Raw genomic sequence first — 27,998 nt, forward strand, 5'->3', positions numbered from 1 at the left:
AACACCAGACGTCGCAAATATGTATATAAATATTTATCTTCGACTTACTCTCGCGTTATTTTACTAAAAACTTACTCTCGCGTTCTTTTATTAACAATATCAAGAGATAAACATCTCGTTTTGAAAACATATTTTAATTGCAAGTCTAACTTGGATTATTCCGTTTACCTCCCCCGTATTGTGAATGGTATATTCCACTTTACCTGCAACCTTCATTTAACGTTTATTTCGACGTTTTGTCAGTGGTCCAGTAAACTTTCCACTTCAGGCGTCCGGTGAATGAACTGTAAGTGACATACTTGTTGATTTATCATTTGCAAAGGTGATTTTACTTTTTTTTTATGGGCTGCTATCATTGCACAAAGTTATAGTTCAAAATCAGGCCGAGTTAACATGTATCCATCATCTTAAAACTCTGAATTTAAGAGGTAATAATTAGAGATATTAACTGTATAAGGACTTTAAAATCATTCATTTCAATCAGTCAACATGCTTTCAGATAATTTATCTTTGCTAGGAAAGTATGCATGTTTTTGCTTGTGGGCGTCTTGTGATAAGTCGGCCTTGTTGAGGTCTCTACCTTGGTGAAAATGAGTGCTAAACGGTAATGGGGTTGTTTCCTTTATTGTGTTAGTTTGTCGCCATCTTGTGGCAGTGCTTTGTATCACCTATCATGCAAAGGTGCCTGAAAAGCCACATTCACAAAAGAGATTCTATTAAAGATTCTTTCTAAAAGATGTGCACCCTACTAAATACTTTTGATTAGTCGAGTATGTTGTATGGTAGACATTCAGACTTTGGATTATCTGTGAGAAAGCAGCACATTTAAGCATTGTTTTTGCCTTTTTTATTGGCATTTGATCAAATAGGGACAGTTTTTCGTTGCCAATTGAATCATATGCAGCAGTTTTAACTGCACTCTGCATACAAACTACGTAGATTATTTTATGTGACATTCCTACATGGTTAAATGTTTTTTAATTTAGAACTAATTTGCAAAGAAATCAAAATAGGTTTTAGCTGCAGCTTTAGAATAAAAGCATGTTACCTTATACCACTTATCTGACCGCACATCCTCCTTAGATAAAGTTGACCAATTCCTAATATCGGCATAGATTATCAGTCACCAAGCATCAGCGCGTCATCAACACTCACCAGCTTTTATTAAGACACATTTAAACAGAAAGATTAAAAAAAAAAAAAAAAAAAAGACGCCACCAATAAATCTCAGTCAAATAATATTATTCCAGAGATGTTCAGGATGATTATTTTAATCACTATTAGTTATATTGCTAAATATCTGTAAATAGTGAAGTCGAGAGAGAGAGAGAGAGAGAGAGAGAGAGAGAGAGAGAGAGAGAGATAACGTTTCATGAACCACTGGTCACATGAAGGTTTCCTGACACACACAAAAAAAACACGTAGTTAAGTAGAGTTTTACATTGGTTTGCAGTATGAAGGCTTGTTTGATTCATTCCCTGACATCCCCCTCATATTGATGGGTATTGTACAGTTTTTTTCTGTACATTCAACTTTCTGTCACTCAGACCCTCCAACCCTTGAATAACACGACACATCCTCTGTGTGTTTGTAAAGAGCAAAAGACTCAGAGGAAAAACAGGCAAGAGCTTCAAGAGCAGTTAAAGTAAAAAAAACAAAAAAACGTTCCAGCCGTCAAGGGGAACTCTTCGTTGATGGTCGTCCTGATTGTCCATATTGGCTCTCTCGCTGTCCTTAAGATGGTGTCCTCCATTTCTCTTTCTGAGTCCTGCAAGTCCAGCACCCTTAGCATCCCTGCTCCGCTTCGATGAACCCTTCCTTTTCATGACCACCCAGCTCGACTTCAGCGTAATTGGAGTGACAGCCCTGGTTACGAAACTTCATCGACGGCCAGTAGTTATTGGTGCGTCGCTGAAAAACGACAGAAAGAAGTTGTAAATGGCCAAGCAGTGAAAGAAGACACATGGACTTTCTCTAACTTCTGATGTTTTTTTTTTTCTTTTTTCGACTCACCTGCATGAGGTAGAAAGGTGGAGCCACTGTGGGGTGTGTGTTGATGTAATAGACAGCCAGTAAGGTCAGAGCCACGAGCAGGACGAGTGCAGCCACGACACCCGCTATGATGGCTGTGTTCTCTGGGATCCCTTTGGGTTTGGGAGGGCTCGTGTCTACATCTGAAAGGACAGAAAACAGAGAAGGTTTTAAATGTTAAAGCATGGAGAATAAAAAGTGTGGTGGTTTTTATGGTCTGCATGAGGTGTTGTTTTTCATTCCGATCCGTGTGTCATAAGATTAATTATAATGCTAAAAACTTAATGACATGCTCATGAAAACATCCAAAATTCACTTTAAACAGCGAAAAAAAAAAACAACAGAAAAGAAAAGATCTGTGTTGCATTATCTGTGTGCATATAAAACTCTGACGAACAACACTTCATGAGTGCGGCCAGTCGACTCATTAAATCTAAAAACAGCTCTCATCAAACCAACATGGATAAAAGGATCTCGTTCATTACAACTCAAAATACTTTCTGTAGACGAATGATCTGCAATGCTTTCATTTAGTACGTCTGAAGTGTTGATAACAATTCCTCAAGGAAAAAGAACAAAATAGAATCGAGCAGAGTAGAGTAGGATAGAATCAGGTAGTATAGAACACGCTTTATTGTTTAGTCTTTGCTTGCTCAGACTTTCCTTTGACTTTGAATTCGCACCATTTAAAAAAACACATTGTGACCAATTCCCACACAGCAGAAATGAATGAATGGTAGCCGTAGTTAGCTGCCACTCTTGTTAATTAATGATTGTGTTTTCATGGTGAACGCCGTCTACGTCTATTTTCGACGGAGTAAACAACAGGTCGATGTGTCAAGCTGGACAGAACACGACGACCCGGACAGGAAGTCAGACAAAGAAACGCACAGTGTCTGGTGACTTTTAAAATATAACTTCTATAAACCTTTTACATTTTCTTCTGTAAATATTTAGCCATCTCTAGACTTCCTATTTATACATCAACGGTTGAATGTTGCTTCTGTCTCTGTCTTGATCATGGTCATTGGCCTGCCTGAGTGAACACCAGGGACACTGATCAACAGTACGGGACGTCTTGCACAAAGTTCGACACCTCGGACGGTTAGAAGTGTTTTCTTTTTAACTGTATCCCTGATGTCGGAGAGATTTACCTCGGGTGACAGGATGATCTCTGAGCACTGCTGAAGTCGGAGTTGGACCTGGAGAGGAGTGGTTAAAGGTGCCAGTCGATCCCTCAGGTTGTACTGGGTTGTAGTCCTCGCATGTGCCTTTCGCCTGAGTGAATTTGAACAGCAAGCACTCAACAAAGACGTTCTGATTTCCCCCCGTTGTATGAATGGGGAACGTTTCTCACCTCGACTGAACAGTTGTATTGTATCCACTCTTGTTTGTGTCGATCCATCCCGTCAGAGCATCTGAAAGTCAGCGTGAAAGAAAAGATGTCAAAAGCCAAGTTCTCTGCGGTTTCATCCCAAGATAAATCTGCCAAAATGTTAAATTTACCGTTGGATAGTGTTGCACCAGCCGCAGCCAGTTGTCAGGTTGGAAGATAAGCAGAGGTCGCAGGATTTGTGTTGAATACAAGCTATAGGAAGCAGACCGAGAGGGTGCTGGAGTTTTAGATTGGAGTAGAAAAGGTTGGCTGGGGTTCAAAGGTCGGTGGGCGGCGGATACTTACTGGGAAGAGGCGTGAGCACGAACGCAGAGCCGCTTACAATCTTCGTGAAGTTGATCTCAACGCGATGATACTCATAGATGGTAAATTGTTCCCCCTTTTCTAGACAGAATAGAAAGTATAAGCAGGGTCTCCTCCTGCTCGTGTTGCTGCTTCGTCTGGTTTAAAGGCTACTTGTTGCGTACGATATGACGCACTGCTAGCTTTGAAAATGAAGAACCATCGCGAAAAAAGCATTCCAATGTGTGATCAAATTGAAGACGACTTCTGATTTATTTTCTCAAAGAAAGTACACCCATCAAAAATCAACATTAAAAAATAGACAATGTGAATACCTTGTTACAGAAAACAGGATTAAGAGAGGAAAGCACAATTGCAGTGTTAAATCTGCGTCACAAAAAAGAACGTTTTAAGAACTGACCTGTCGGCTTTGAGAGTTGATTTGGTAGCATAAAGGCTTCAGACAGTCCGACTTTCACTGGGTGCCCTTTCACATCAATGTTGTCCACTGACATGGGGATCTAGAAAACATGAGTTTTGACATGGCGGTCTCAGGACGGTGCAGACGGTTCACACGAAGCAGGAGACGGTCGCCATCCTTTTACTTACTTCTTTGTAGTTGAAAACAATGGTTCCATTTCTGTGGAGGACCGCCTGGAAGATGAACGGCCCTTCGTCAGCTTGGTCATGCAACCTCACGTTGTCCCACTGAACCACAAATAGATTACCTGAGCAGAGCGGGGAGACAGACACGGGAAGGTCAGAGGAAACCAGGAGCTCCCAGACGTGTTCCCTGAGGAGCTCTTACTCACCGTTGTCCGAGTACCTCACTGTCGAGTTTTTTGAGTAACCGGGATCAAAGTTGGCCATGAGGGGAGCGATGTATTGTGTGGCCGTTAGCATTCGATGAGTGATGTCTCCCATGTACATGAAACCTGGGTGGAGACACACAGGTGTGGATTTGCACAATGCATGCTGCACGATGAGCACAAGTGCGCACAAAGTCCTTGACACAGAATACCTTCACGTGTAAAGGACTAAGAACTTCAAGCTGGTGTCTCTAAATCTTAAGAGATGACATCAAATCGAAACTCACCACCGGTCGCCACGATGACTTGCCTCAAGTTGTGTCCGTAGAACGGGAAATCAAAAGAAAGCGCCACCCTCTGTGGAAAAACACCAACGATCAGGAACGGCGGCGTGTTGAATTAGAACGACTTGTGAGTTTGTTTGTGCTCATCTCACCGCCGCTCGCTGGTGTGCGTTGGACAGGATGCCGTGAATCTGGACTTGGCTCTGGTGCAGAGCATTTTGATTCACCCACAGCTCTTTGGTCCGTCTGTTTGTTGGTCCAAAACCCTGCCATGTGTAGTACTTGGTGGAGTCCTCCTGAGAGAGAAAAAACAGAGTCAGGGAGTCTTCACAAACAGCATGAAATCCATTCACTTTGATTATTAAAAAAATGTCCTCACAATTCATTCATTCAATTCGGAGTTTCTGGCGAGATGAACGATGGGAGGAAAAACCATTAGAAATGTGTAATTGAGTTAAAGATGGTGGTTGTTTACTAGAAATGAAACCACATAAGCTCGTATCGTAGTATATGGAGATCTTGACTCTCTTGTCACAGACTTAGTTGTGCATAAAGTTTAGCGTCAGTGAGTGGGATAAAAAAGAAACTTAAAAGGGGATTGAAAAAAGCAACAACATAATGCTTTAATTCCCAAAGTAACACTCTGTTGTTGAGTGTTACTGTGTGTTTTATGTGCAGACATAAAAATATGAAAATCATATTGAGACAATGACAGCCAAGAGTTTTGAGGTTTGCTGAGTCAGTCTTCTGGCTTCACTTGTCTTTCCATCATGATGACACTTGTACGTGCTTTTGATGGTGTCGTTTATGTTGCACGTAAAATAAACCTTGTTGCAGTCGAGAATTCAAATGAAACAGGAAGCAGTTCATCAGAAAATGATGAACAATCAAAGGGATCGATTGATGACCAATTTTTAAAGCAAAGCTCGAAACATTTCTTGCTTCCAACTTCCTGAACTTGAAACGACTTTTCTTTGCCACATGAGTGAAACATGATTCTGCTTTGACTGCTGGTTCGATTAAACAGCTCGTTGAAATGGGCGCCGCGCGCTCCGACCACCTCACCATTGGCCCAATGACAATCAATAATTATACCAGGAAAATAATGTTGCCCCAACAACCACTTCATAACCGTGTCATTCAAGGAGAGACCTGTTTGATTTTTCACAGGATCTCCCAAAGTATCCACACTGTAGAGGCCTCTTTCCCCCACTTTTCCCCACAACACAATCAGCTGCTGTAACGAGGAGATTGGAGTTGATGTCAAACTCGTAGAGTGGTTCCAAACTCGGGGTCAGCAGCACCCCACAAAGATCAACAGGAAGAAGTCTCAATGTGGTGAAAGGAACTTGCACTTTTCGATGATCAGATTATAATATTTGGATAATCTCAAAATGGGCTCTAAACCAATGGAAAGACGCCGTCACACATCTGTGACTCATCTCCTCTATTTCCGTCCCAGCTGTTCCACTTGGGGGAGCTGTTTACACGCAACACGCAAAGCAACAGCTTGTTTCTTCATACAGATCTCCATCCTTGATGGCGTTATTAATGCACGCCACAGTTCAAGGTGACAGAGAGCGATGGTTCTGGGGTTTAGTGTGGGCTCTGAAAGTGGAGCAGTTAAATGCAGCGCTCTCACTGCCTCTCTGGCTGCTCCATATACAGCAAGTGACCCACTTTTTTTCCTCCCATCTCAAACTGCCTGACAGCAGCCGGTGTTTTCTAGAGGGAGGGTGTGCGTGTGCAGGGGGTTTCTAGGTGAGGAGAGGGGAGTATTCATGCACTTCCCCCCCCCCCCCCCCCCCCCCCCCCCTCACAGCTGACTGCTTTATTGAAAGGATTCCCATTGGAGAAAAGTCTTGGAAATTGGGATCAGACCTGCCTCCTTAAAAAAAAAAAAAAAAAAAGTCAACAGCAGCAGTCCAAGTGAGTCATTCACAAGCACACACGCGCACAATGTCCACGCACAACCACGCTTAAACAAACACTGCATGTTGGCAGGACGAGTCCGACGTCTGTTTTCAATCTGAGCCGAGGGAAAGGTGAAATAAAAGCACAACACGGTTTATCTGGGTTGAATTTTTACTGAGGCGGATTCAAGTGTAAGAGGAGTCTGGGGACATAAACCACAAATTAATCCTCATCATATACACTTAAACACACACACACACACACACACACACACACACAAGGATGTAAGCGTCATTTCATGGAAAAATATCTCAGGACCAGTCCACCTGACGGGAATCTCACAACGAAAAAGCTCCACTCACAGCCTCTATGGCTCGGCACAGTGTTGAGACTGTTTTCTCGATTGACCTGCCCCTGATGTAACAGCCAGATTCAGGCCAAAGCTTTTAGAATCAGCATTTGACAAACATTTTGATAGCTGGGTAGACATCAGCCAGTGGAATAACATTGTTCCAGTCTTTTACCTTTTAAATAAACTTCAAACTAAAATGGCCCGCACTTTCCTTTTTTTGTGGATCCACCCCGATCTGGGTCCAGTGGGTCGGACCAGAGATAACTTCAAGCTATGTATGTTATCTCTTCAGTGCATTTGAAACGCTTTAGACTCCAGCCAAACTTGTAACATAAACACAATGTTCAGCCCAAAGCCAACACAATCAACCATTTTCCTCCAACTGGGAACATAGTAACTAATGTTGGCAGCGCTCATGTCGTCATGTCTAACTGCCCACAGATCAAGCAAATCCAAACGAAACCGAACCCCAAAACTGAGCGGCTCAAACTGGTGAAAAATCATCTTAAAATGGAGAGTAAAGACAATTTTCATTTCAAGACGCTCGTTTTATTATCGCGTTTCAAATCGTCTTCTGACACGCGAGGCCTGACCAGAAGTATTGGAGGAAAATCTAGATCCGTTTTGATTTTCCCTGGCCACCTTTCTGAGGGCCAATCTTGTTTTAATTTAACGCAATTGAAGGTGAAAATGTGTGAAGCCACGGAAAAATGTTGGTCCGTCTTGGGTTCTCAGACGACAAAGGGATAAAGTGAAATAACATCAAACTTTGATGTCGTGCACTTTTGGGAAGGCATTCCCGCTACGTGTCTTTCGTCTATAGTGTTTGCTTTTCTTCTTATTTCTTCTGCTTGATTTCCTCCTCATCGCCTCACAGTGGCAGAACTCCCATGTTGTTGATTGGATGATCTCCTTTTTACCACATAAATAACTGTCAACTGACTATTTAAAAGAAAACACAAGACTTTTATCTTTATCTAGCAGAAAGACAGAAACCGGTCTGGTTTTTTAATGGCTTCCTCATTAGGAGCACGGGGGTTCGAAAGGCTGTATATGAACATTCGACCGCACTGATAAGATGAAAACAAGACAGTGCTGGCCATTGAGTTTACCGCTACTACTGTGTCTGCTTTGCGTCGCGTTGTGTTGGGAAATCAAACTACACGCCTGCTGTACAGTAATTGTCCATTTGAAAAGCATGGCAAAATGACCGAACCCAATCAAACATGGACAAACACCAAACGAACACGTCCAGTCGGTCCAAACAACTCCAAACATTTCCATTCGGCGACAGACAGTCGTGGCACAGCAAACAAACATCTGTGTTTGTTTGTGTTTACTGGAGAGTGTTTGATATGTGAGCCATGAACCAAACACATCCTCGAGGACTTTGCTCTTGTAGAAGTGAAGAGCACAAATAAAAAAAACATCGAAACAGAAACCATACTGTGAAAGCAAATGTTCCATACCATCTTTTACTCAGACTCTGTCCTGCCAGGCTTACCCTCCTTACATTTCTGCACGACGTTGGGTGAGCCAGTTTGTGAATGCGACCGGAAATGTTGAGGAAAATTCAAGCAGGATGATGTTTACATCACACAACTGGTACGCTACCATCCGATGTGAAGCAGCTTCATACTCTTTCCTGCTCGACAGATGTTCACGGATACATTTTTTGAAAACAGCTTGAGTTGCCATTTGCACATGAAGCCTCCACTGCTGCTGCTGGCTAAAAAAGGAGAACCGGCCTCCGTCGAGCCTCGTCTCACATCATCAGTTCTGTTATTTTACACAGTCAACGTCGACTCGGTGTTTACATTTCGATTGTGTTTATTTCTCACCACAATTTGGGTCACGTTGTCAGACATGCTGATGTCGAGTCCTCGTCCATCGGTGGACTTCTGGTCCTCTCTCTGTGGGGTCTTTTGGTCCCTCCTGGTTCTGTGAAATCCAGTCGAGGACCCGTCCGTCCACAGATTAGTTTGACTCAGCGCATCTAGGAAAAGAAAGGCATTGTGGTAACTGAGCAGAGTCAACATGTTTGAATCCAAGGACTGTTGTAGTTTGAAGATGTATTTTTATTCGGGCTGTGGTGATTCTCAATCTGTTCTTCATGATCATTAAAGTGACAGTTCAGCAAATAAAGAACCCAATATTAAATCTCCACTTGAGACAAGCCGATGACCTGGATAATTGGATTCTGCCCTTGTTTTCGAAACGTGTGAAAAGAACTCTTAAATTATCGTCTTTAAATGCAATGTGATTTTTGTTTTGCTTTTAAAGCCATGTGGTCACATCTGTTCTTTATTAGTCGGCGTATTGGGGATCAATTGCAGACGTGTCCAAAGAAAATTAAATCAATCTGTGTTCTGCAAGTCTTGGAGCAGAAACATCTTTTAATCTTTACATCTCTTGCACCGTGGACGCCAGGTGTTGCCGTTGAGCACTCTGGAGAGGTCGTTGGCCTGTCAATGAAACGTCAAGGAAGTTGGATTCCCACCTGATGGCTCCCATTGATGTGATTACCCCAACCCCGATTCAAGACGTCAAGACCAAATTAAGTTCCCACTTTAAGAGCGATTATCACAAACAACATAGGACTGAATGTCCTCCGTTGGTTTCAGTTCTTGTTATTGTCCAAATGTTTTTGTTTTTTAAGTAATTTGCGCAACAGCTCAAAGATAGATGTAAATGTTACTTCACGTTAACTTCTCTTTTTCTCATCCATCATTTCCGAACTGATCCATGAGTCACTGTTGTGCAGATCCATGGTTCAAAGAGTTGCACGCTCAGCAGAATGTGCTGATCCTTCGTCAGGCTAAATGCTCTCTGGTGTTTTCCTCCTGAGCGACATGCAGCGGATTAAACCTAATGTGCTGTCTAGATTTATCGTGAGAGAGATGTTTTTCTAAGTTTGGATGGGTCTGTTTGTTACCATTAAAACTGTAATGCTTTATCGTTCAGTGATAAATTAAATAACAGTTTGCTCCCATGTGTGCAGCATCAGTTTATAAAGGGTTTTTTCTCTCGATTTAAAATGTCACGGCTTGGTGAATAGAGCGAGGCCCATTAAAAACAGTTTCCAACTCTGGCCTGCGCACAACCCTGACCTTCGAACCCATCGCACACCTTTGGGATGAACTCGAAAGATGACTGTGAGAGAGACCTGATCAACACAAACCAGTGATCAAACCTCTCCAATTCTCATGTGGCTGAATGAGGGCAAATCTCTGCAGCCAGGCTCCCAAACCAGCTGGGAAGCCTGAAAGCAGAAGAGAGGAGGGAGGCTGCCGTCTCAACTGATTTAATGGTGTTTGTTTTCTGGATGTTAAACAACAACACTTGGGTGTGAAGTTTCGGTGTCAGCATACTTTTTAAGTGTGTTTAGTAAAACATGCTGTTTTCTTCTCTCTGGCACATTTACATCTGAATATTGCTGGAACGTATTGTCATCACCCCTTTGTACTAGCACATTGTATCCACAACAGAGCTATATTAGTGTCCCTGTGTGTGTGTGTGTGTGTGTGTGTGTAACAGGCAAGGCAGGCAACTGCTTGGGGCCCCAGGCCAGTAGGGGGCCTCCCGTTTGCTGATCAACTTTAAACCCCAGATTTGCCTCAAAATGTACAAATTTTGCAATGACAGTTGGAAACCTCCCTGATTGGGCGCCATGTGACAGCACTCACTCTCGATGCCCTGCGAAGTGTTGCATGCATTATTGCTGTGAAAATAACAATGGACGCTGGTTGGAGGGGCCCCCAATGAATGTTTGCTGACGGCCCCAGCAGACCCTAGAAGCGCCCAGGCCAACAGTTTTTCTACCTCCCTTTTTGTTGTTTTTTTTCTCACTTAAATCAGAGACCATCGATGAACTATGGGGTCCGGTTGGGTTGGCCCAGGACACATTCCCCTCCATACTGCTATTTTAAAGTCGCCATATTCGTCTTAGAACGCCATCGAATGTGTCAGGTGTTAAACGGGGACTGGTTACTTTACCGTTTTAAGTTTTAAAATTAAAATCAAAAAGCGTTTATTTCGAGGCTCGGTTGAAGAGATACCTGTAGGGGATGCTTTTGTATCCCATGTACTGAATATTATTATCTATTGTTGTTATTGTTGATGTAAAATAGCATCAAATAGAGGCAATGATAAAGAGGAGACTTAAGACACAGAATGGGGACAAGGGAAGGAAACGCTGAGAGGTTGTCACACACACAGGGGAGACGGCTCTAATAAGGAATCCTGTCTGATTACGGTGCAGTGGAAGCTATTTCCTCAGCTTCATAACTCGAGGCTCCTAATTGGGTCAGATTGGCAGCACGTATGATCCTCGCTAAACAGCTGAGGAGGCGTCAGAGAGCAGGGGGTGAAGGTGAGGAAGAGCTTCAGGGACGTGGAGGAAGTCCAAAACATGCACACGACTACGCATACACCCCCCCCCCCCCTTTTTAGATTTGTACGACTTCAAATTCAGCTTTGACGAACTTCCCTGAGTGCTTGTCCTCTTTCCTGGAACACTTCTTTAACTAACCGTCCGCATGTGGGCCTGGATGAACTTCCAACGCAATGAAAGGCTAAAAAGAGTTCAAGAGTGGGAAGGACTTTGCACGATGACCTCAGTAGCATCAGGTCTGGCAGACACATGTGGACGAGGAACCTGTGGAGAGCGCAAAGTGGAGCAGAAAAACATCCTGGTGAATATGAAACAGGGCCCAGAATCCAGTGACCTATCTGACAGATGGACGACACTTGCTGTTGGGTTTAAATGTAAATATAAACAATAATGGCTTCTTTAGTAGACGGAAATGCATGCAAATGACTCTGACAGTCACTTAGCTGCTCGGATGTTGTTGGGTTTCAGTGTCGCTGTTTGGTCCAGAACATCTCAAACGCCAAGTGTATTGACTCTGAACAGACTTGCTTTGTTTGATGAACGGATATACACCAGCTGTTGAGAGAACGTGGCATCATCGCGTTAGTGGCCTATTGTATCAGCTTTTTCACATGCGTCTGCATTGCAGCAGCAGCCGCCTTACAAATCAAGTGGGTGTTGGGAGTGAGATTGAACTAGGACACAAGCACTGTGAGCCATACACACACCGAGCTACGGGTTTACAGATTGTCTTTGTTCATCCTGTTACCGTCTCCCACGCAGCTTTTTCCCACTCTCATGATCTCTTGCTCTCTTTGTCCTTTTTTTTTAATTTATTTTTTTTTATTCCAGAAACCTACAGTAGCTCTTTTGCATCCTTTCATGACTCGATTGTATAAACCTTTGTCAAAATTCGAACTATTTGCTGCCATGATCGTTGATTTTGACGACAGCCACTTTAAAGATCACATTTTTTCCATTTGAAGAAGAGGACAGACGAGAGAGAGTTAAAAAAAAAAAAAAAAAGTAGCCACATGCCTCAACTGAGACAAACGCTAAATGGTCTTACAGTCTGTTCGGCTGGATAAAAACCAGGGATGACAAATAAATTTCCCGTGAACTCCTTCTGTGGTTGATGCACAACACTTTGTTTGAGATCCAGGATATGTGGAGGGCACAAAGGCATGTACTTGGTCCTGGAAAGGAAAAGAGAACTATTTACTGGTCCAGCACAAAGAACAGGAGGCCAACATCTTTGCTCCAGAGACAGCAGGAGACGCTGAAGACAGTGAACCGATGTGTACGGGGAGAGAGACGGATGATTGAATCTCATGACACAACTTGAGCCTCGAGCCGTGTCGTTTTGTGGAGATGATGCAGAAGGTTAGTGTCAGGACAAGGATTAGCAAAAACACCTGCAGCCTTCTGGTAGAAGAATCCTCAGCGGAACATTAATCACGATGCGTGGTCACTGCTGTACATGTCGGCGTGTGTCATCGCTCCTTAGCACGGTGGTTTTTCGTTGCAGTTGGATTTTTAAAAGGGCAACGGATGTTGAACAAGCCTGCAGCTTATGGCGTGGGAGAAAAGCCATTTGGCACCTGAGACTGAGACAAAACAGCAGTAACCATAACATGCAATCCCAAACACTGGCAGCTGGACCGATAAAGACATGAAAATCAAGAAAAAATGTGGCGTTTGAATAAATATGGATGAAAAGACGAGTCGAGCGAACGTTTGATTTGCTGTCAGAGAATTGTTTTCTGTTAAATTTTGGAACGGACTCGATTCAAAGTGAAGCTGACATGACGTTAGAGTTTGCAGATGGTTTTGGTCTGTTGTAGTTTACGCTCTGTTGTTTTAGTGCTGAAGTATTTATAGTTTCAAAAGAAGGGGATTATTTTACAGTCGAAGAGAAAAGCTGCTGACACATAAATAAAACACATTAAACATCAATCCAGGTTGAAATCAGTTATGTCAGTTCCAGTGATTTGAGCTTTTTAAGCTTTGACATTGAAAGCTGAGTTGACATGATGAGGCTCTGGGTCTGTTGTCATCTTTTAGCATAACATTGGAGATCGTATTAAAGCTGCAGGATGCAAGACCTTGACTTTTTATGTTCCCTTTGGCTCCATATTGTTTTGATGCCAACTGAGACGAAGACAAAGTATTTTTGTGGTGGCAGTTTTAGTCCTTTTCGGTCATTTGTCTGCCATCATCACTCGCCCACCGAGACTATACATCAGTGCAGCCTGTCACATCCAGACCAGAACTGTCTTTTTACTGATGCCATCCTATCAGCAGCTGCATCAGCCTTGTAACATTGCATCTTCAGGTCCATTCGAACCCTGACAAAGGCTTGACGACTCTGAAACACGTCTGTCAGTTTTGTCTTTCGGGGTCATTTCATGTCTGATATCCTGCTGTACATGACGCAGACGCATTTCTTGTAAAACTGCTAAGTTATCCTGTTTGGTGGAATCTGAGACTTAATTGTGCCGATGATAAACGGCAGGCAGTTTTTACAGGATTGACTCAGCAGAAAAGTCCTGAAACCACTGTTATGCAACTGTGCTGGAGTACTAACACCAGATCTGGCACGGTTTGTCAGTCGGTGGCGGGCCGAGCGGAGGCTACAGAGAAATGCCGTTCGACTGAAGTGATTGAGAGCTCAGGTTGTCATAGAGCTCCCAGCGAAACCTTTTTTTAGCAAAGACGCGATCTACTTCGTGGTGTTCAGGCTGTGGAAACAGACTGACTGAACTGAGTTTGGTTGTATGTGCCTTTTTTTTAGTCCTAAAAGTGAGCATGGACATTTTTTTTTTTTTTCGACTAATGGCGCTAACAGACTTTGCAACTAGAGGGTGGAGTGTTTACGTCCCTGTTACACCTCGCTATGTTTCACCGTAGAGATGAAGTGATGGGGAAAAGTCGTTCCCATGGTGACAGAGGTGTGATGGGAGGAGCCAGCTGGCAATGTGTCACTGGAGCCGTCACGGTGGGAAAGCACCATAAGTGTGTGTGCAGGGTCTGAAATGAACAAGCGCCAAATGCGGGTAGATTTTCCGTTTGGCGAGTACATTTCAGAGGGGCATGCGCCACATGGCGGACCGTACATTTTTGTTACCAAAAAGCCATCAAAACTTTGAGTATTCATGTTTCCTGCTCCTCTCTCTGCTGCCATGACTGTGAGCGGACGCCATTACAGATGCAATGTGTAAGTACAAACGACGATGGAGCTCAGTTACGGCACTGCTGCAGAACTGCAGTCTGTAAGGGACTCGAGTCATCTCTCTGGTCCGCGCGCTCTGTACTGGGCTGTCCTCTGCAGTGCCAGGCCCCTGATCAGAGGAACTGGGACCACAGGAGAGGCCAGAGAAACTGGAGCACCACTGATTGTCGGGAGGAGGAGCGTCAGCACAAGAACGGGGGCTGGCTAAAAATAATGCATCTCTGAGGAGAACGAAAATACATACATGCGCTGATGTATAGACACACAGGAAGCCAGAGGAGGATGCAGCATGCAAACTGTATCTGTTTACAGGTGATGAACAGAGTGCATAGATTTGGGCTTTAGATGAGAGAAATTAACTAAAAAAAACTTTCCAAATACTTCCAAGTATTCTAGGCTGCTGATGCTCTCTTGGACTTTTTATACTCGCAGGAATGAAATTCACGGACATAACTGACATCTCTGGGTAGCCTCAAACATTTTCCTGCTAAGATGCAGGATTTATGATCTTATGGTTGTTTTTTCAGGCAAATGAACTCCAGACACTTGGCTTTTTTGCAGCGGAAATATAGAGGTTTTGGAATGGCACCTTATAAAACCCAGACCCTCACACATAGTATTTAAGAGCTTCTTGTAACAGTCAGAAAGAAAATGTCAAGGGACCTGTTAACTTTGCACATGCATAAATAGACACACAAGTGCGAAAGCCACAAAAAAAAAAAGTGAACAAAAACCTTTTTTTCCCCTTTGGCAAAGATGAAGGGAAGGAATCAGGTCAGAGTTCTTGTTTCCTGAATCAGGTTTTTGGAAACTCTTCAAACGTTAATGATAAGCTTTGACAACTTATATCACGTAAAAATGTAGTCAGACTTTCTTTCCTGTAAGAGAGCATGTAGATACCTGTGTGAAATTGCTGTTGGCAATAATGAATGTCAACTTACCTCCATTCTCATGAGCCCAGATGCTCCCCAGCTCAGCCTGGGAGAGACAGATGAGGAGAACAGCACACAGCCCCATGACCAGCCGACTCTTCTCCGGCATTCACCAGCTCCTCTCCTCTTCCGTTCCCTTTTTGACTCTCTTTTCTTTTTCTTTTTCTTTTTTTTGAAGCTGGAAGAACAGGTCGCCTCACTCCTCCACTCCTCTGCCTTTTTGCTGCTGCTCCTTCTTCGCCTCTGCAACTCTCCCACACAACTGCGTCTTCCTCACCTCAGCCAAGGTTTACAGCTTTTCTCCGTCCTCACAGTACGTCTCCTCTTTGATTAACGTCCGTGTTTATCCCTTCGGAGTTACTTCTGGTGAGACGGATCCATTAAAGCAGAAGAGTTGACAGTGCAGTGAAGTGTTGCAGAATGAGGAGCTGTGTTCGTTTTGCTCTACCTTTAATGCCAACCTTATTATTTTGCACTCTTCACTCTCCCCTGTGTTTGTCCGTCTGTCTTCTCTCGCCTCTCTGTTTTGCTCTCAAACAGAGCTCTACATTTCTGCAAGACTTCCACAGAGAGCAAATATTTTGTATTTCTACATTTCTCCTCCACTTCTCTTCTTAAAAAGGGGGTGTTGGAGTTGGGAGGAGCATGTGAAAGCATGTTGAACCAAAAAAAAAAAAGTGATTTTGTACAACAGTAGATCAGATTTTGAATATTTTCTCAGTGCCCTGTTAACTTTTTTTTTTCTTTTGCGTGTTTTGGAAGCTGTAATGTAAATATGTAGATGCAGAAAAATAACTATTTTAGTGCCTGTTTTATTTGTGTCATTTGAGGTTCAGGTTGTCTTGAGATGTAATTTTAGTGAAATATAAAAATCCCATCTTTCTAATCACTGATTAACTTTTTTTCAGTTCAATACATTGGAGTTAACACAAGTATGAATTTTCTTTTAACGGTTCTATTTCCCATTTTTGACAGAATTGGAAAACTGACTTAAAGGTAACATTATGCAAAATACATTTTACCATGTTTTTTTAACACAAATATTTGTCCTCAGTCCGACGACAAACACCCCCAGTCATGAGATAACTCCATCCTCTCCGTTTTCTGCCTGCTCCACTTTTCAGAAAATAAGTGCTCAGACAGGCCGTTTGGAGTTTCTCCCTTCATGACATCACAAAGGGCAGTAGCCCCTCCCCCAAGTGGGTGACACTCCCACAGTAAGGTGTTTGTTTAACCCTCTGAGTCTGCCTTCTCACCATAAACAATAGCAAGAGAGTAAGAAATCCCACATCCAAGCTGTTCCAGAGAGGGGGGCGTGGTCAGACACAGCTCATTTGCATTTAAAGCTACAGACACAGAAACAGCCTGTTCTGAGCAGGGCTGTGGATCAGGAGGAGGTATTTGTTGTCTTCAGACACCTGTTGCGTGAACTGGAGGTAAACAAATGCTTATTATATCTTCCATGAAGTCTGATTACATTGGGCTTGTGTTCATTTGGATTGTCATCATGTCTTCCTGTTGAAACCCAAACCAACAATGTGTTTCCCTTCTCCTAATTTTTCCAGCTGATAACCATTGTTCAGCCAACATTCCTCAAAGAGCTGGAATTATAATTTTCAAACGTGGATTTATTCACATGTGGTTCTCTGATTGTTATTTCCGGCAGCATGTGTGTGTGGCCGAGAATAAACATGTCACCCAGTGCAGCACAGACTCATTATGTCTTTTAATCATTTGTTTGCACAGAGGAGCAGGATACATCAGGCTTTGTGTAAACATGGCTGTCTGTAGGATACCTTCATTGTTGTATTTGGTCTCTTTACATAATTTGTTAAGAATAAGACTGAAAACAACCTCACCCTTCAGTATTTACAGTTTGCTGCCGTTCAGCTCGTGATTGTTTATCTCCCAGTGAGATGGTGTGATGAAACATCAGTGGGCGTTTTGTATTCAAACCGAGCAACTGCTGAAATGTATTTTAGAGATCACTTGATATTCTCTCCAAAGAGTTAATCCATTATGCGGACAGGTCAGACAGAAAGACATCCCATGGTGCATTGCAGAGAAGAAACAAGCCTTGGCGAATTCTCACACAGCTGTTAAAGATGAATCAAATATGAATCGACAGAGCCGATGCTGAGAAAATATTTGCTTCTTACTGAATGTAATTCCGGGCCAAATTACACACAAGATAAAATGGTAGACGCCAAAATCAGTGTTGAAAAAACAGGCCAAAATAAAGTCAAACAGGACAGGATGCTAGGTAACTGTAAATGCTTAAAGACTAAATGTGCTGCTTCAACTTAAAGAGGACACATTATCCACCTTTTCCCATTTAGTTTAAATGAAACGTGTGTTTATTTCATATTTTGTGTTTTGATAGACACTCAAATCTTCACTCAAAAACACTGTCAAAGTGGATTTTTTTATTATGTGACCCCTTTAAAACATTGGTTTTTGAAGTCACATACTAATACAAGCGCTGCACACTGGTGCATTGGTTAGTGCTGTTGCTTCACAGCAAACAGGTTCCTGGTTCGATGTGTGCAGTTTGCATGTTCTACTCATGCCTGGGTGGGTTCTAGATATTCTCTAGGTGACTCTAATCTGCCCTTATGTTTGAATGTGAGCGTGGCTGGTTGTTTATCATAAATTAGGATGCATGGATGGATACTGACACAACTACCTACATTCAATGTCTGAGAAGACGTTAACAGCAGTAGTTTAAGGGCTGGTTTGTTGAGATTCTGCCGAATGATAGGCCATCTTAATTCAACAACATTTACTACAACAGCATGATGATTACAATCCAATATACTGCAAATAACTGGTCTGATGGTAAAAGGTGGAGACTTAATATGATCAGTACGTCGTATCACTAGTGATCAGTTTGTCATTTGATAGGCTCTTAATCTGCTGGCTTTAGTTGGACATAATCAAACACAGACTGGTCATCCAGAATGCTTCTCCATGTTGGCTCTGTGTCGCAGCTCCCCATGAACGTACCGACTGTTCTCCAGCATCTTAGTTTACAAGCACCATGTACTGAGCCTTCACCTTTACCCACCTGTCTCTCCTCCAGACTCAGACTTCAGTTTGCAGAGTGATCGAAAAGGTTTGTGAAAGTTGGCGCTCCGTTTATTATGTTGGGACGTTCAAAGACGATTCAATGAACTGAGAGATAAACATCATTGTGAGCTAACAGGGTTGTTTGGGTTTTAGTGGAGTAGGCTATTAAGCACAATATCAAATTGTAGATCTATCTTGAATAGAGTGAGAAGCTTTTATCGTTTCAATGAAATCCAACACTGAAGTCAATGAGAAACAGAGAAGGTTTGACTTTTCTGTTCACCTGGTCCAACTTCAAGGCTCCGATATCATCCGAAACAGACGCAGCACATGCAGTTCTGTTTATGCTGCATCAAGAGTCTGTAGAAGCAGATGTGCTTTAACATGCGCCGTTGGCACATTCAGTCCTCCATAAATTGTTGGGTTCAAATTAATGTCATGAAGATCGTCAAACAAATCGAGTCGTGTCGATCTTGAAGGTGTTCAGTGACATGAAGCCGATCCACAGTCGAGTACAATCAGACAATTATGTTCCATGACATGTTGCTGTCTTACAAGAGGTAGAGAAACATGCAGTAACCAACACACGTTTACTGAATTGTTAGATCCTATAAAAAAACATGTGAATCATTATTCTCTGGCCTTTACAGTTTCCAGAACTCAGAACAATTGAACATCTGTAGCAGATTTTGGTTCCATGTGTAAGGGGATAATCCAGACAGCTTGAGCTCATCCTTTGGGGGGGATCCATTATGTGGAGTTCAAAGATGAGTAGGATTAATATCTAAAGTGCATATTTATAGATTTTGTCGCCATTTTAATTTATATTAGTTTTCACACATGCACAAAACTCCAGAAAATGTGTTTAAATACTTAAATTGACCTGACCTTCACTCAATAATCGTTTTATTGACCCAACACTAAACACATCATGATTTAACTTGATGTCACCTTATTTAGAGGGCTTTCACACTTACAGAAAACTCCTGATATTTGCAGAAGGCGCTGCATGTGTTGAAGCAAACGGCCACATTTTTCACTCAGACTTCACTCGGAGCTTCTCTTGTCAGATCCCGAGTATTTTTTTCCGCAGGAAGTCCGAGTCAGCTGATTAGAGAAGGCAGCAGGATATTACCTGGAAAATTGACCTCAAGCTAACGATAGAGGGTCGAATATTTATGCTAGCTTTACCACGTTTCTGCTCGTGGAGTTTATTAGAAAAGTGTTGTTTTTGTCGGGGAGAATCAGTTAAATCTGAACCAGTTTGCTGAAACACCTGTTCTGTGTTTTATCTGGTAAACTGAGGAGCGTCCAAAATGGCAAGTTGGGCCTTAAAACTGCCTACCGTCTCTGGTCCAAAAAAAATACAGTTCATTCAGGACTAGAATGTAAACTGAGAATGAGGACATGTTTTGTTTTGTCTGATGATGTAGTAAGGTAATTTTAAGATCAAGCTCTGTAGACATCGTGCACATTGCTCCTTTAAGTCAAAAAATGGTGTTTGGTTTCTATGTTAAAACATTTCCCAGAAGAAAAACAAACAACGAAAAGCTGACTCGCTAAGTCATTAATGCTGATTCATCACTGAACAAAATAAGTCCAATTCAATTGAATGCCACGTAACAAGCATCCACAAGAACTTAAAGTAAGCTAGTTCCCCCGACAAGTTGTTTTCTTGTCACTTGAATCTGATCGATGGGAAAAGGCGGCTGAGTGTCTGTTGACCATAAGTGACCCTTGCTCTACATCATCCTCCTGCCCTCTTCTGCTGTCTCCCCCCTTTTCTTTCAATCTGGCACAAACACGGCACAAGGCTGTTTCCCATTAGGGAAGGAGTCACACTCTCATGTCGTCTTCCCAATTGAAAACAGCTTATAGAGATGATAATGTAATTCTCAGCACATACGGCGTTCAGACATGTAACGACAAGTGTGGTTTATTTGAGGTCAAATGTAATGATGAGGTAAGTGTGTTTGTTTGGTCCATCAACCCAAAGCTATGAGCTCATTTTGTCTTTATTATTTTAAGCACACAAGTTCTCGTCAAGATGTCCTTAAATGATTTCTGCCACTGAGTCTCATAATCATTTAGGACAGATGTGGAGTTGGCTTTCAGTGAGACAGGGGCTTTCACTGTTATTGGAATGGGACAGGCCATTATGTGTAATTGTTTCTCGGTGAATGTTTGGGCCGGATACACAGTGTAAATGTTTTATCCGAAAGTTAACAATTTTATGACCTTTGTTGTAAATCACCCCTTTAATTTTCCACTTTTTCTGCAGTAAAATGAAGCAAGGGAACTGATTTATCACCATTATTTTAGAGTAGAAAACCTTCGGATCACCAAAGCAGACAATTTTACTAACAACTTGACAATCAACAAACACTTTATATCCAACAGCCATCTGTATGGGACAGTTTGTGTGGATTAAAGGGGTATTATCATGTTTTCAATGTAGCAGGAAGAGTAGCTGAGCTTTATAGGGTACAGCTAATGGTAATCCTAACAAATAAACAAATATTACATCTATTAATCACTCAATTCAACTGTCCACCATGAGCAAACACTTGGCCCAGCAGTGGCAAGGAAAATGTATTTGGGTCATGCAGAACCTTAAGCAGAACCAGACTTACTGAACAGCCATCTGCCTAAAAATAAACATAGTGTATAAATGTTTTGTGTTACTTTAAAGGCCGGGTTGGTGATTTTCTCCAGATACAATTCTTTAGGTTTTAGTTGGAATTGTCTTTAGCTCCTAAAAAAAAAAGCAGCTCCTCTGCAAAAAGGAACAAATAAATTCTGTCATTTGTAGCGCTTGTATGTAAATGACGGGCGTGGCTTTTTGAGGAAGCACAGAGGGGAGGGGATGTGCAGACGGAGCACTGCAGGAATGCTACTTTTACATGAATGCTGGTTTTCATAAATTACCTACCCTGCCTTTAACACCGGACACATTTTTTTATACTGTACCATAAATAATAATCAATTTTACTTTACTAGTCTTTAGGTACACGTGTCATTAAGAGATCCAAGATAAATATGATTTTCCCATTACCCCCTTTCAACCAAACATGGATTAAAAACAAAACTAAAATTTGACCAAAATTACACTCTTATTGTGAAATTGAAAGTAAAACTTGACTTTCAAGTATTTTCAAAAAAATACGAAAATCTCTTCTACGCTTGTTGACCAGGGAAAAGTAAAAAAAAAAAAAAAAGTATTGAAATCAGGCAGATTTTAAGAGTATATTATTCACCTAATGTTTTCTTTGTTTATTTTTCCACAGCTCATTTCTTTTAACAAGCAGTGATATAAAACATGAGGCCTGCCCACTTACTCTTAAGAAATGGCTCTGAGGCAGTTCTAGCACCTCATTTTTAAAAGTGACTTCAGTTCAGAACTGAAGCTTGAAGTAACTGTCAGAACATGGCGTGCTTACACCGGGATATACACGGGGCCAGCTGTTTAAAGACACTATTTGTAATACATCCACCTCATTAAATCATAAAAGGACCTTACTGTTTCATCAAACATAGAGGAGACATGCTTTGTTGGAGTGTGGGCTTCTCTAAAAACAATGCAGCAGCCAGTATGTCCTCCTACATTTAGATCCTGTTCCTGAATTGATCTGCGTTTGTCCAGAGAAGCGAAGAGGTTCAAGGCACTCCAACACAGCTGTTATAGACACCGCTCGCTTTGCCAGATATCAGACCGGTTTTCAAGGCTAACCAACAGATGTGTTAGCGATGAAAGCAGGCAAGCGAACTGGTTCAAATAATTGCCAATCTAAAACGCCTTGTGTAAATCAGTTCTTGTGGTGAAAGATTTTGATTCTTGTGTTTTTTGACATTTTCAAAATCACTTTAGTCCAAACTGTTTGGATAACTAATGGAGGGATTGGCATGAAAGGAGGCGGTGGAGTTCATATTCCCATTTCAAAAATGATGATTTTAAAATATTTGCAAAACTTAAAACACTGCACTCAGCCACAGCTGTACTTTGAGTGGTGAACTAGTACATGATTAAAATGATAAAACAGCATGTTAACATTATATTTGTTCATCTTAATGGTTGCCATTTTCATAATTTTTTCCTAAACAGCTGGAAGTCAATTAGGACTTTAACCTCAATATGTCAATTACACTTCCATAGAGCTGCCAGCTTGGCTTCATAGTGAAGAATTTTTTTTTTTTACAAATGCACTCCTGAAAATGTAAAGGACACTTTAGGCAACTTTAGACTTCAGGCCTTTTCGAAACACCACCGTAGAGCAGAGAAGAACAGGCCGAAAGAAAACATAATGAAGCAGTTTCATTAAGTGCACTGAGACCACACTGATTGTGCAGTTAACAGTTTATGGTTTTGGGCCGGTCCCCCGAATGAAAATGTCGTCACCCACCCCTCCTGTTGCCTTCTAACATGGGCTCAACCAGAAGTTTGCCAGACAAACTTGAAAAAAAAACAAGCTTTTTTTTTCCCATGTTCGACATCTGTTCATTTCTCTCAGTAAAATGTTCCTGCAAGCAACACAAGAGCAAATAATTCATCATAACTACTCTCCTAAATATTCAGCTGTGCTCCGTTTCCCAAACATAACAGGCTCTAAAACTAAGATGCCATATTGAGTCCTGAGTGTACCTCATTATACTCCAATACTCTGAATACACAATCACCTTGTTGGACTCTTTGGCTCGTCCAGCCATCCCCGGGCTGACCGTGTTTTTCTGGCGGTTGGAAGGCGGACTCCTCGTGTCCTCCACCATTCATTCAGAGCTCCCTCCAGGGGGTCAAGGTCCATTACAATGGCCAAACGTCACCCTGCCCGTTGTTTTTGTTAGTCCCTAATTACAAGACCCTCAGCAATGTTGATTGTGACAGTGAGCGCATTCATTACGAGCGTCATTAGCAGAGTCATTAACACCGGGGGAGCACGTTAAGGAGTGTTTGGAGACAGTTATCTGTTGTTGGATTTGGGTAAATAAGAGGTGGGCTATCTTAGCAGTAAGAATGAACGCAGAACAAGAATACATGATTGGAGCAGCAACGTTGAGCCTGTAGTTGTAATTTTCATGCTGCAAGAACTGGAAAGCACCTAATTGGGAAGGGATGATATTTTCAATTACAAATGACTGTTTTAAACTTTCTAGCTCATACATTTAAAAACAGAGACTAAATGACTCCCAGTCTGACCACCGAAGGTCTTCAAACATTGAAACACAGTCGGACTGAGTCTGACTCAGTCACATCTTCTTGCAGCTCGTCTTACCTTTCCGGACTGAATTCCTGACTTCCTCAAATGGTGTTCACGTGGTTGCATAATCATGTCACAAGACTTATCTGCATGTTGCTAATTGATCCACCTTCTGCCATTGTGTCCACTAATTGACCGCCAATTACGTCATTAGTCTGCGTTAGCCTGTTTTGATAAGGACTTAACTACCTGAGATATCTGCGTTGCCAATCTGTGCTGTCTGCCATGGAGAATATGTAAATGATTATCATTCAGGAATCTAAGTCGGAGTGAAAACACGACATGTTGACATAAAAATCTGAACACTAATGGTTGGTAAAAGTATTCCCGTTGAATTAACAAGAAAGTTATCATCACTGAAAATATAGTTGCTTTTAAATTGTCGAGTCTTTCCCTTAGATATCATTGGACTCGGTGCTACTCCAGTGTGATAAACCTAAGGACCATTTAGCATGGCACCAGGTCTATGAAGGCCAGTGAGCCCACCTGAATGAAAGAAATGATTAAACTTATAGAGCCTAGAGCTCTTTCTCTAAATCTCAGGTTTGGACTACATACCCAGTTTCTCTTTTCAGCCCATAACAAGACGTTATCCATGTCATCCACTGTCTTACCTACTTAAAATACTTCATTTGGTTTTGTCTGGAGTTGACTCCATGACAGAGACTATTGGTGGAGGAGGTCTCATCAGTCATTCTTGTTTGATGGCTCGAAAGTCTTACAGATAGACACAATACCATGTCTAGACTAGGGAGTATTTCTTTTTATATCAGAGTATCAGTTTTACTTTTTGGCGGTAGAAAGAGTCATGCAGGACCGGGTGGAAACGATACACACAGATTCGTCACAGTCCAACAGTGACTGAACTTGGGAGGGAGGGTGAAACCTGTCTCCATAAAACCAGGCATGTTCACTTCAGTGTGTCAGCTCCTGTGAGGCTCTCGGCTCTGCACATAATTGGCAGAGAAAGTTACAATCTGATTGACTGGTGATCGTTTTCTGATCAGCCTTGTAACTAAAGCTTCTTTTTTTCTTAAATGTGCCAGAACAGATTAGTACGCCGACTTGTACCAAATGTTTCTTGGAATAACTTTTTGTTAACAACAAAACTGAGAAGGGTGCCGGTGAATACAGCCTACTTATTATCACCACCAATAAACATTTCTGGCAAAACTGGAACATGGAAAAAAAAACTCCTTTCGGGATAAAGCTCAAACATGTCATTACTATCATCTTGAAAGTTGAGATAAAGATCTCACTCACAACCACAGAATTTTGTTTTTTTCTGTGCCAATAATTTTTTTTCACTCAACTTAAGGAAGTTGAAAGGTTTGCATATCCTCTTGCAGGGGTTTATACATCTGCTGGATGCTAAGGCTTTACCAAAGATTGTGAGAAAAACATCCAAAAAGAATCTTATTGTATTCCTCAAGCATTTTTTTTCTCTCGCTGCACTCACTCCCCCGTCTCCCCTTGAGAACTAATGGCTGATGGTAATTACATTTAATGAGATCATGGGGTCGTCTGCAGGGTGCACTTCTGCAAATTGCTCTCAGCATGGGGTCTGAAGTGGGATAGGGTAGGGGCCAACGGGGCAGTCGAGGTCGGTGTTTGCCCGGTGTTTGGGGGGCCAGAAGTGTCACTCATTTAGTGGAAAAACATGTCATGCATTTGTCTGCCTTTGTCCTCCTCGTTTGTTAGTCTGGCAGAGATAACCACACAGAGGTGGCGCTTGTCTCGGCTCTATTGTGAGAAGCTGTTGTCAGCCGTCACGTCCATCCATCCCCGCCCCGCCCCTCCACATCTCCCCCTCTTTCCCTGCTTGTTCCCTGCTCCACGACTGGTCATTTTGCCACTATATTCTATCTGCAGGGGGCTACCCGAGCAATTTAGTTAATCCATTAACAACTAATTGTCTCCTCCTACCCTGTTGCTTGGACAAACAGCCAGGTTTGGAGGGGGGGGGGGGGATAAAACCACTGTGACCTATAAAAGCCACTCTGAGAGAAGAGGCAGCCACTGTCACTGCATGGATCACTGCTGTCCTGACACCACTGTACATCATCTTCCGGGGACCTTTAAATTGAACATTTTTAGCGCAGCGTGACAGACGAGTGGCTCCTCCTTTTCTTCTTTTTTTCGAGTCACCTTTTCTTTGCGTTCAACACTGTCGCTCCGTCTTGTTTTTGTCGATTTTGTTTCTTTTCTCGCGGTTGGTGGAAATGTCGTGGAATCTGTGGATGCTCTGCCTCTTCCTCTGCTCCTCTTGGGCCGAAGCTCGTATATGGGCCTGGATGCTCAACATGCCACACAGCCCTCCCAAAGAAGGAGCAAAGGCACTTCGAGAAAATGTTTCTGCAACCAAACCAATCACGGTATGACACTATTGGCTTCTAGGCATGGATAGTATATACGTTTTTTAATAGTTAACGCCTTCATTCAATACATAAACTCTCTGTTTGTGCAAAAGAATATTACTTTCATGCTCAGAAAATATGTGAACCCAGTGAACCATTTGCAGTGTGTGCTGTTAATGATGGAACATTTGGTTTTGTGCTTGACTTAAATTCAATTGTAACATGAGTATTTGTGGGGTTTTAACAATTTCCCTCCTTTGTTTCCAGGCTGTATGCGATCAGGACAGGGCCTGTGGGCGGGGCTTCTCCTGTGATCGACACTTTGGTCTCTGCGTTCCCCTGCGAGGGGAGGGCCACTACTGTCGCAGGGACGCTCAGTGTGTCCGCGGACTCAGCTGCATGTTTGGAAAGTGTCACCGCAGCATCCCCGACGGGCAAGAGGGTAAGACGTCAAAACAAAGTAGTCAAATGACAAAGTCCTTCAACGACAAGAAAAAAAAGTATTTGAATATAAACAAGCAGTGTTTTGTTCATCCAGGTGCAAGATGTAAAGTGGACAGAGATTGCGGCGCATCCATGTGCTGCGCTCGTCACCATGGCGAACAGGTGTGCAAAAGACGTCTGCTCCGCGGTGAGAGCTGCTACGTTCCCGATGGCGGCCTGGCGTTTAGCATCAACCAGATTTGTCCTTGTGATGAAGGGCTGCTGTGTCGTGGAAACAGTGCGCCACACCTCAGAGAGTAAGTACGACCATGTTTTCAAGAGTGAAGCTGTTTACACTGCTGAACTGTATTTGTTACCTAAGAGCCATGCATGATTCCAAGAACATCATTATTATTATTATTATTATTATTATTATGAAATCGTTATTTTAATGATAATTGGCATGTCTACATGAGCTAACCGCATGTGTTTGTCTTTCAGGAGAGATTTTATTTACCAGCCAGCACAGCCAAACTGGAGCTGCCAAGTGCCCAAACAGTGACGCCCGCCTCAAACATGTTATTTATTGTAAAAATGTTCTATATGACTGTACATAAAAAAAGTATTTCCAAAAATGTTATATAACATTTTCTTTGAAGAGTTTTATTTGTGCCCTGTTTTTTTTCTTCACTTTGTTTAAACAAAAGCACTACTGTGTAGGTGAGCTCAATGATTTCTTTGTGTCCTGTACAGAATCTCCATATCGTGCATTTTTAGTCTTTTTATGTCTTTGTATGTTTGTCTGCCTTCAAACGACAGAATGAAAATAAAAATGTTCTGAATACAACCACTCTGTCGAGATGATGCCTAATCAGTGATGAATAATGGATACACGTTACAGAGAGAACGTTTTGCTGCTCTCTTGTGGAGAACATGTCGTGGGAAATGTTGCTCAAGCGTTTCATGATTTCACACAGTTTAAACACAAATGAGCTGATTTGTTTGGACATTTTCTGTCTCCTTTCACAATCCAAGTTTGGGCTGTGTATGAAAATATAACACAGAGTTAACACTTGTTTATACAAGAGTTCCCCCCTTACGCCGACGAAAAACCTTCTTTCATATGACTACACATGAAAGAAAAAAGACAAATATATAATCTCAAACATTTTTAGCCAAGTTATTATTTTAAAAGAATCAGCTTTATTGGCCATTTCTGATTGTTTATTGTTTAAAAGTTTTATATTGTTGATAAATAAAGTTAAAATGTCTTTTTACGTGGCTAAAGTATAG

At 42.1% G+C, this 27,998-nt stretch overlaps 2 protein-coding genes across 5 annotated transcripts; one reads left to right on the forward strand and one right to left on the reverse strand.

Moving 5' to 3' along the window:
• The first annotated feature begins 184 nt into the window (after positions 1 to 184).
• Positions 185 to 27,552, forward strand: LOC306842447 (dickkopf-related protein 3-like). 4 transcript variants are annotated; one of them, XM_079372727.1, is made up of 5 exons: positions 185 to 286; positions 26,203 to 26,300; positions 26,550 to 26,724; positions 26,821 to 27,022; positions 27,207 to 27,552. In XM_079372727.1, exons 1-5 carry the CDS (start codon positions 280 to 282, stop codon positions 27,265 to 27,267), a joined length of 543 nt encoding a protein of 180 aa, XP_079228853.1. In that variant the 5' UTR covers positions 185 to 279; the 3' UTR covers positions 27,268 to 27,552. The 4 variants fall into 4 exon arrangements, 3 of the variants coding, with proteins under 3 accessions (XP_079228853.1, XP_079228852.1, XP_079228851.1); XR_013781735.1 differs by lacking the exon at positions 26,203 to 26,300; XM_079372726.1 differs by lacking the exons at positions 185 to 286; positions 26,203 to 26,300 and adding an exon at positions 20,382 to 20,636.
• Positions 1,147 to 16,204, reverse strand: LOC306842494 (plexin domain-containing protein 1-like). The gene is made up of 13 exons (XM_079372800.1): positions 15,614 to 16,204; positions 8,910 to 9,064; positions 4,955 to 5,098; positions 4,806 to 4,875; positions 4,522 to 4,644; positions 4,319 to 4,437; positions 4,131 to 4,230; positions 3,713 to 3,811; positions 3,538 to 3,619; positions 3,389 to 3,449; positions 3,186 to 3,309; positions 2,014 to 2,174; positions 1,147 to 1,911 (listed from the first exon to the last, which is right to left on the reverse strand). The coding sequence occupies exons 1-13, from the start codon at positions 15,711 to 15,713 to the stop codon at positions 1,786 to 1,788; spliced, it is 1,464 nt and encodes a 487-aa protein (XP_079228926.1). The 5' UTR covers positions 15,714 to 16,204; the 3' UTR covers positions 1,147 to 1,785.
• Positions 27,553 to 27,998: the final 446 nt, after the last annotated feature.

Source organism: Symphodus melops, assembly GCF_947650265.1.
Source record: "Symphodus melops genome assembly, chromosome: 21".
Lineage (NCBI taxonomy): Eukaryota > Metazoa > Chordata > Actinopteri > Labriformes > Labridae > Symphodus > Symphodus melops.